This window comes from Nannospalax galili, unplaced genomic scaffold, assembly GCF_000622305.1.
Source record: "Nannospalax galili isolate Female #2095 unplaced genomic scaffold, S.galili_v1.0 scaffold37, whole genome shotgun sequence".
Taxonomy (NCBI): Eukaryota; Metazoa; Chordata; class Mammalia; order Rodentia; family Spalacidae; genus Nannospalax; species Nannospalax galili.
This window is the reverse complement of record NW_008339765.1, coordinates 2693669-2703311: the sequence shown is the minus strand read 5'-3', so window position 1 is coordinate 2703311 and position 9643 is coordinate 2693669. Positions and strand designations below refer to the sequence as shown.

At 44.2% G+C, this 9643-nt stretch overlaps 1 protein-coding gene and 1 pseudogene across 4 annotated transcripts in view; one reads left to right on the top strand and one right to left on the bottom strand.

Annotated features, from left to right (window-relative positions):
- The window catches only part of Slc35f5 (solute carrier family 35 member F5), a 36332-nt gene extending 28520 nt beyond the window's left edge, over positions 1–7812 (bottom strand). For 2 of the 4 annotated variants that reach the window (XM_008834548.2, XM_029564247.1), the window contains exons 1-4: positions 7537–7812; positions 6246–6336; positions 5979–6120; positions 1028–1171 (exon numbers count right to left, since the gene is read on the bottom strand). In XM_008834548.2, coding sequence (XP_008832770.1) covers positions 1028–1171; positions 5979–6120; positions 6246–6336; positions 7537–7576 — 417 coding nt within the window. In that variant the 5' untranslated portion in view covers positions 7577–7812. The remainder of the gene's footprint in view (positions 1–1027; positions 1172–5978; positions 6121–6245; positions 6337–7536) is intronic. The other 2 variants (XM_029564248.1, XM_017798548.2) reach the window with 1 other exon arrangement.
- A 1567-nt stretch (positions 7813–9379) lies between these two features.
- Positions 9380–9537, top strand: LOC115070626 (annotated as a pseudogene).
- The last annotated feature ends 106 nt before the right edge of the window (positions 9538–9643 follow it).

Genomic DNA, 9643 nt, shown 5'->3' with positions numbered 1-9643 from the left:
GATACGTACACACACACACAAACACACACACAATAAACAAATTTCAAAAAATGTATTATATTTGAGGAAGAAGCATGGAAAGTTATATCATGTTAATTAGTAGAGGTGATAAACATTATCATTGAAATCTACATGATGATTTTATAGACATACACAGGCACCAAGGACACAAGTGCAACCGATTATGACTAGTAATAATCAGATACATACAGATTAGAGATGCATCCGCCATCATCTCAGTGTTAGTAGCAAAAACAATGAGTCTGTCTGTAAGGAACAATATATTCTAAAATGAAATGGAGATCTTTTTTAAAGGTTAAAAAACTCATTCAATTTTATGTCTTACAAGGGCTTACACTGAGTTCAATACTGTATTAACTCAACTGTGAATCTAGAAACTTGCACCCACTTGTGAAAGAGATGTATTCCTGCTCTGGAGTGTGTTACTGAATATGTTAAATCTGTAGTGAAATGCCTCTTCTAAACAGGAAGTTATTAGAAATTTTTAAGAAACTTGCACCCACTTGTGAAAGAGATGTATTCCTGCTCTGGAGTGTGTCACTGAATATGTTAAATCTGTAGTGAAATGCCTCTTCTAAACAGGTAGTTATTAGAAATTTTTTAAAAAATGGTCAAGGCACTAGAGAGATTGCTCAGTGGTTAAGAGCACTTATTGCTTTTGCAGAGGGCCTGAGTTCAGTGTCTAGCAACCACGTGGCAGCTCATATCCACCTGTAACTCCAGCTCCAAGAGAGCTGATGCTTTTTCAGCCCCCAGGAACACCAGTACATATAGCAGACACTCAAAAACACAGACATGCACAAACACACACAGAGGAATAAAAATAAAGAATAAATCTTTTTAAAAAAGAGAATCTAATTAACATTTTCCACACAATTAGGTTTTTCTTGTATTCTACTATTTCTCAAATGAACAAATTAAAAATACAACTATCCTTAAAGAAATGAATACATCATGAACTGAAAAAAAAGATACTCTTCCCCAAAAAACAAACTTAAAAACTTACAAAAGCAGCAGGCTTTCCTCGAAATCCTCTCGTACACTGTTGCCTCCATGGCTTCCAAATAATGAAGCCCAAAAGGTACAGAACAAACATAGATGTTTTGGCAAAGGTGCTGAAGAATGGCTTGTTGTACTGAGTGAAAACATACTGCAGAAGAGAAGGTTACATGGACAGCCGTGAGACAATTTAAAACCTTACTGCCCAGCTCCATCTGTCATCTTTAAGTCTAAGTAGTGCCTTGCATAGAAAAGATAATATTGTCAAATAAAGCAGCAACAATCTTCAACAATATTTTTTTCCTCAACATCTACCAAAGGCCTACCACGCAAAAGTATCTGTATTATAAGTTAAAGAAAAATAAGGTAGGTTTTCCTGACCCTGAGGAACTTACAGTCTAATAGAGGAGACACAGACGAAGAAATGTGAACACACCAAAAAGATAAAGAACAAGTGGAAGGCACAGAAGTTTCCCAAGAGGCTATTTTCCACATGTACATGCATAAGAGTGCACATGTGTTTGTGCGTTCACATGTACATGTGTGCACATGCATGTGAAGGCTAGAAGACAACTTCAAAAGCCACCCACATTTTAAATTTATTTATTTATTTTTATTTTATATGTATGAGTGTTTTAGCTTCATGTACGTAAGTGTACCTGTGTGTACAATGTTTACAGAAGCCAGAAGAGGGCATGTTGATTCCATGGAACTGGAGTTAAGAATGATTGTTAGCCACCACATGGGTGCTGGGAACTGAACTTGGGTCCTCTATATGAGCAGCCAGTGCTCACTGAGCCTTCTCTCCAGCTGCCTATCCACTTTTTTTGAGGCATGGTCTCTCACTAGCCTGGAATTCAGTAAGCTAGGCTGGCTGGCCAGTAAGCCCCAGGAAGTAGCCAATCTCTGCTTCACCAGTGCTGAAATTACAAGTGTATACCACCACTACCATGCCTGGCTTTCAAGGAGCTATTCTTGAGCTGTGTGCAATGGCTGAAGAAAAGTCAGCCTATGCAGAGGAAACAGCATTTTTAAAAGGCAATGAAGCAGAAGAGCATATGAAGAATATCATAGGAATTTCAATGTTATTAAGAACTTATATAAAAAAACTTTAAGTTTCTTTTAGATTGTGTGAAAATAGCATATTCTGTTTTGTCACCTAAGAAGCAACAACAAAAACCTAGTTACATTCACTGGAAAGTGCCTAGAAAGATGACAAGTGAGGAGAAAAAAAGCAACCTCAGGGTCTAGATGGCAGCCTGGACCATTTTGCACTAAAAGAAATCATAGTTCTTGGCCAGGCGTGTAGCACATGCCTTTAGTCGCAGCACTTGGGAGGCAGCGGCAGGTGGATCTTTATGAGTTCAAAGCCAGCCTGGCCTACAAAGTGAGTGCCAGGCTAGCTGAGGCTGTAGGGAGACCCTGTCTCAAAAAGAGCCCCCCCCCAAAAAAAATCATAGTTCTTAGAGGCAATGGCCAAAATTCAGAGATGGGGCAGGAAATGTACAAGATGAGCCTAGAGAGTCTGGAGCCAGAAGGCAAATGAGATATCTAAAGCTGCAGTCATATGAGAAGGATCTCAGAACCAACCAGAAGAGGCTTGATGTAATGAAAGTTAGGACAGTTTAACACAATCAATGACTAGCACAACAAATGACATTGGTGCAATAATGCCACTTTTAACTTGGGGGTAATCAACAGCTACCTAATTGGACTTAAAGTTCACTCAATGCGAGGAAACTCAAGTGTGTAAACCTAGCCAAATACACACAGCTGAAGAGGTCATAGATCTTAGAGAAAACCCAAGGCTGTCAATCCTTAGACAAATGTAATTTCTTACTATGTGTGAAATATGAAACCTTAAATTTACGGAGTGTAGGTCTTTAGACAGGTCTCCTATATTAAAATCCACCTGCCCAGGGCTCAAGGACCATTGCAGAAGACACAGGGGAGGGGAGGTTGTAAGAGCCAGGGAGGCGGTGTATAACCATATGGAAATAGAGTCCTACAGGCTCCTGGGACTCTTCCCATATGAATCTATAGCAATGGTGTCAGCATCCACAAGACCCATGCAAACCGAAGCAGACAAAAACCCAGCACAGAACTATGGAAATGGACAGCAGGCCCCAATCTCAGTCAAAGCATTACTGGTAGCTGATTACTGCTGGGTGAGAGAGAATTGATCTTAAAAGGAGGGATTCTAGAAAGGCTGACTAGACCTCAGTGGATGAACTTGCACTGAGGGACAACTGGGGACAGTACCTTAACACAAATGACAGAATGTATGAATTTCACTTGGGGGGGGGGAATATGGGAGGGGGGTCAGCAGAGAAGGGGGTACAAAGAGGATTGAGATATTCTGCATGAAATGCACAAAAATTCAATACAAAAATATTTTTAAAAAGAAAGTTAGGAAGGTTTAAGCATTAAAACATAGTGATTCCAATAGTCCAAGGTAGCTATGAAATATATAACATATGTAAAAACTCATGAATTACAATGATGCTATAAAAAAGACTCTCTGTGGTTCCCACTGGAAGTTGCTAGGCAATACTACTCTAAAGTAAAAAGAAGGGGGAAATAACCCTAGAGTAATACACAGGTGCATATGACCTGTGTTTCAGGAAAACCAAATAGTAGCGGGGAATTTATCTCAAAAGTCTGATGTGTTTAGCAGGCTGAAGATTTAGGCCTATTACAACTCTGAGATAACGAAATTATAAAATATTCTCTTGATTTTACTTAAAAATATGGTTTCTAGCTTTGCTGAGGTATATAAGTAAAAACTATAGCTGGGCCCAGTGGTATACACCTATAATTCCAGAATTTAGAAGGACATTGCCTAGGAGACCTAGTGAGTTCCAGACCAACCTAAGCCATTAGAACCTGCCTTAAAATATTAAAAACCAACTAATTAAACAAATCAAAACACACCCTGAAATACATTTACTGTGTACAATATAGTATTTTGATAAATGCATGAACTGTGAAATAATTATCAGAAGCAAGTTGGTTGGATTTTTTTAAAACCTATAGACATGGGGGCTGGAGAGAAGGCTCAGTGGTTAAGAGCACTGACTGTTCTTGCAGAGGACTGGGTTTGATTCCCAGCACCCACATGGCAGCTATGAACTGTCCTTAACTCCAGTTCCAGAGGAATCTGATGCCCTCTTCTGACCTCCGCAGCATTGCATTACACACAGGTGCACTCAAATACATGCAGGCAATACACTCATACACATAAAATAAATTAAAAAATTTTTTAAAAACCTGTAGACATGAATTGTTCAATTATATTTTAATCTAGTAGTTCCTTGTTCTAAACCTTTCTACCTGAAAAATAAATTCACTTAATATTACAAAATTTAAAAGTGAGATTTAATACCCTGTCAACATTAAGGAAATTTCTCTAAAGCAAAACTACAAAATGTTCATCTAACAGATCACAGAAGAGTTTTTCAAGCAAAAACAAATGGCCTGTAGTGTTCCAGAGCTTAATTCGATGGCAATATATAATTTATATATAATTAATTATGAAAATAAAAGTTGCTGTTAGGCCAGCAAGATGCCTCAGTGGGCAAAGGCGCTTGCTGCCAAGCCTAACAACCTGAGTTTGAGCCCCAGGACCCAGTTGGTAAAAGAGAAGAACTGAGCTGAAGAGATGGTTCAGCAGTTAAGAGCACCAGATGCTCTTGCATAGGACTCAGGTTCAATTCCCAGCACCCACACAGGGGGTTAACAACTGTCTGAAACTCCAGTTCCAAAGGATCTGATGCCGTCTTCTGACCTCCGTGGGCATTACACAAGACAGGTACACTTACATACATGCAGGCAGTAACACTCATACATGTAAATAACAAATAAAATATTTTAAAAAATAAAAGGGAAGAACAAAAGTTGTCCTCTGACCTCCACACAAGAGCTATGGTCTGTACACACACTGAGACACTAAGTAAATAAAATTATAATGAATAAGTTTCTGCCTTCTTACAGGATTCATTTTCCATCAGAATTAAGTATACAAATAGAAAGTAAAACTAGCTTGTGAACTCTCAAATTACCACACTACTACCAACAAGTCATCAATTACTGTAAAACTTAACTGAAGCCAAGCATTATACACTGTGCACCTCATTTGAGTCAGCAAATAAATAAGTGTGGATGCACCAATGCATGTACATGGATAACTGTGACCTGTACATGAAAAACCTGATGTCTCATATGCATTTGTCCAAAAGCACGCTTTCTTTTTTAAATTTATCTTTTGTGTGGTGTTGCTGGGGTCCTGCATGCTAGGCAAGCACTCGCCTAAGCTACATGCCCAGACCCAAAGTATCCTTACTTTTTACCAGACAGTAAAAGACTGTTTGCTCCTAAATATGTGTTCACTACAAAACAGCATTTATGGAGAAATAAATCCAATTTAGAATAAAAGAGAACTACCTTTACATGGTGAAAAAGCATGAATATTCTGAGTAATGCTCTCTATAAGATACAAGAACACTGCAGATAGGGCTGGAGAGATGGCTGAGTGGTTAGCAGTGCTTATTGCTCTTGCAGAGGACCAGAGTTTGGTTCCCACTACCTATGTTGGATGGTTCACAACCACCTGTAGCTAACTCCAGCCTCTGTAGATACCTGCGCACATGTCCATACATACATGCAGGCGCGCGCGCGCACACACACACACACACACACACACACACACACTTTTTTTTAATTGCAGGAAACAACAAATAGTATCTCAGTTTTAACCTTAAATGACACTAATTAAGTCAAGGAAAACAAATAATTCAACAATATTTAACGTACTGCTTTAAGTGTGAGGCAGTATGACGAGAGATACTATAGGTTAACAGGAATTCTGTCATCATTAACACAACATCACTGGCAAAATGCTACAGGTTAACATTAGTTCTGCTATCATAATGCAACATCGTTGATGAGGAAGTACATACCGAGGTGAGTTCAGAGGACGCCACCCAAATCACATCAACCAGCAGGAGAATCACTATCCCCAGGGCCATTCGCCTGCGCTGACTGAAGCCACTGTTCTGGGAATTCATGCGGTTCATGATAAATACACAAACCATTTGCAGTCTGTTATTTTAGAAAATAGAGACCTCATTAGAGTCAATTTTAGAAAAAGAACCATATAACGTTCTGAAAAAGGGTTTACATAAAGGCCTGGATTCAGCACATGCTCACAATGAAATGTAATGTACCTTGTTGTCAGGGCCTCTCTTAGATCCTCAAATGCAATGTCAGCAAAACTGGCAGATATCAGTCGAAATGGAAGTGAAGAACTCAGCCCACCTAAAACACCACCACAGAAATGAGCTTAGGAAAATGTCAACAGTAGCAAGTTCACCACATCTTTTTCACTCTTCCTCATCTTCAATCTGAAAGACCACCAACATGTGTTAAATAGAAGCCACACTTTGCTCTCAAGTTTTATGCTATCCATTGTACACTTAAGATTTTACTCAGAGAGCTGGGGAGTGGCTTGACTAATAGAGTGCTTACCTAGCATGTCTGAGGCCCTGGGTTCCGTTCCCAGCACCTTATAACCAGGGCATGGGGGCACAAGACTGTAATCTTAGCCCTTGGGAAGTAGGGGAATGGGGGTAGGAGAATCCGAGGTTCAAGGCCAGTCAGTATAGTGAGTTTGAGGCCAGCCTGGACTACAAAAGATCCTATCTGAAAACAACAACAGCCAGGCGTGGTGTTGCACGCCTTTAATCCCAGCTCTCAGGAGGCAGAGGCAGGTGGATCTCATGAGTTCAAGGCCAGCCTGGTCTACACAGCTAATTCCAGGCCAGTTGGGGGCTACAGGGAGACCCAGTCTCAAACAAAACAAAACAAAACATAAACAAAAACAAAAGACAGCCTGGGGTCGGAGTTCAGTTTAGTGGCTAGTGTTTGCCTAGCATGCACTTGCTTCAGTCCCCACACTGCATAAACCAGATGGGGTGGTACAGGCCTATCCTGTGACCGCCCCGCCGCCAGCCTGGAGATGGAGACAGGAGGATCAGATGTTCAAGGTTATCCTCGGTTACAAAGCGAGCCCCTGTCTAAAACAACAAAAACTAGACTCAGAGAGCCAGGTCCTCAGCACCTGGAGTTAAAAGGACAGCATTCAACATATGGCCATGTAAGAGTCGCTAACTGTGGGAAGATGGCTCCTCAAGTGTCACAGACACGACTGGACTCGGCTGCTCCTCCCTCCAGGACTCCAGCCCCGGGGGCAGCCTGCACCTCAAGGTCTTTTCTCCCGGGGATTCGGCCCTCTGACGGGAAGTGGTGTGCCAGGTTCCACTCCCTCACGTGAGGACGAGGGTCTTCCCAGCTCCCACCCGCCCTGTCACTACAGCCCCAGGACGGCGGCGAGCAGCTGGAACCAGGAAGCCTGCTTCGGGAGCGGGAAAGCGGAGGAAAACGCAGCTGTGCTGCCTCCCGAGGGGGAAAATGCACCGGTGTCGCCTCCCGAGGCCACGGACTCCCGCCCTCACCTACCTGGCCTTCCTGCCCGGCGATGGCGTTGTGGCGGCACCATGAGCGGCCCCGGCCGGGCCCGCGGCACAGCGCCGCCGCCTCAGACCGCCCGCACGGAGTCCCGCATCGCGCCGCGCCAGAGGCCCAACCTCGGAAGCCGCGTCGCGCCTCAGCGCAGGCCGCAGCTGTCTGTCAAGCCAGTACTCGGCCGCGGACAGAGGGGAGTGACCCAGGCTACCGGACCTCGCGGGCAGCGACAGCCGCGGAGGCCCAGCTTGCGGCCCCGGCCCCGCCCCGCCTCCGAGCACAAAGCCCAGCGTGCCCGCTCTGCCGGCCCCGCGCCGGGAGAATCAGCCTGCGCCGCGCACGGGGGAAAGGGCTGGGAACCAAACTTTTTCTGCCCCGGAATGGACGCGACCGGTCAGCCCGCCAGGCTCCGCCCCCGCCAAGTCACCCATTCAGGCCCCGCCCACGAGCGGCCAACCAGCAGCTAGGCCTCACCCCTGTATGGCCAACCAGCTAGGCCCCGCCCCCGACCAACTAACCAGGCCCCGCCCCTGGCCAGCCCCGGGCCTCAGCCTGAAGAACCCAAGCCCGCCCTCTGCGTGTCAACCGGCCAGGCCCCGCCCCCAGACAGCCAACCAGGCTTTCCCCCACCCGCTCCGCCCTGGGAGCCTCGGGGCCTCGCCCAGAACAGCAGACGCGTCATTTATGTTACTGCGGCCCCAGTAAGGACGCATCTCTAGGGTGATGGAGGCCTAATGTGGACTCTAGCGCGGGGCAGGACACTGCCAGAGGAGATGGAAGTGGAGCAGGGGAAAGCAGGCGTGGGTGTCTAGGAAACAGCCAAGCCTAGGGGACGCCGCCAGGCATCCTTCCTGCCCCGCCCTGGATAGAAAGCTGACAGCTGTTTTCTCCAAAGTGCACCAAACTTTTGGAATCCCTTTCCAGAAAAGACAGGCAGAGTGGCTTGGCACGCTTCGAATTCCTGGAATATTTTTGCCCCCTGCTCTTGCAGTTACAAGCTAGGCCAAGTTACCTCTCTGGCCCTCACTTTCCTCATCCAAAAAAGGAGGGGATAATGTTGGTACCTTTTGTTTTTAACTATCTTGGAGCTCCCATAAGAAAGGTTGGCCAGTATCCTGACATATTTAGAAAACAAACACAAGACTTAAGGGTTCTGTAATGTAACCAGAATTGTCTACCACAAAAGCATTGTTAACATCTTGGTCAAATGATGCAAAGAAATAAAATTTTCTTGTTCATATAGTCACAGTGTAGTTCATCCCTTATCTTTTAAGATTAGTCTACATATTGTAGTGACTAAAAGCAATAAAATGAACATTTTGTGTCCATTTTATTAGCATCAAACACTTCCAATCACTAAAAAAACCTATCTCTGGGGCTGGAGAGATGGTTCTGTAGGTCAGAGTACTTTCTGTAGCCCCCTGCCTGATGGTGCATGCCTTTAATCCCAGCAGAGGGATCACTGTGAGATCGAGGCCAGACTGGTCAGTGAGTCCAGGCCAGCCAGCTGGGGCTACAGGGAGACCCTGTCTTAAAAAAAGATCAAAAAGAAAAAGAAAAGAGAACTTTGCTGTGTAAGCTTAAGGACTTCAGTTCAGATCACTATCACTCATGTAAAAAGCTGGACTTGGACTTGTGCAAATTTGTAATCCCAGCACAGTGGAGGGCAGAGGTAGAAGGATCACTAGGTCTGGGTTCAATAAGAGGCTCTTTCTCAAGGGAATAAGGTACAGAGTGATAGAACAGGGCACCTGATGTGCTGTTCTGGCCTCTGCATGTAAACTCCTGCACACACACAGGCACACACACACACACACACTCATGCGCACACAAACCTGTAATTGCTAGGCCTTTTGCCTAAGATCATGCATACTGCCTGTTCTTACCAGTTTAATACCTGATTGGTCCTCTTTCCAAGGACAATATATTAAATGGATTTGGGGAGCAGGAAGATGGAATATGAGCTTGTCCATTCACACCACACCTGGAACATACATACTCTTGGGGTTCTTTGAAAAAGGGAAGGCTGGAGAAATGGCTCAGGGGAATCTGACACCCCCTTCTGACCTCTTTGAGCAGTACATGCATGGATATATATATA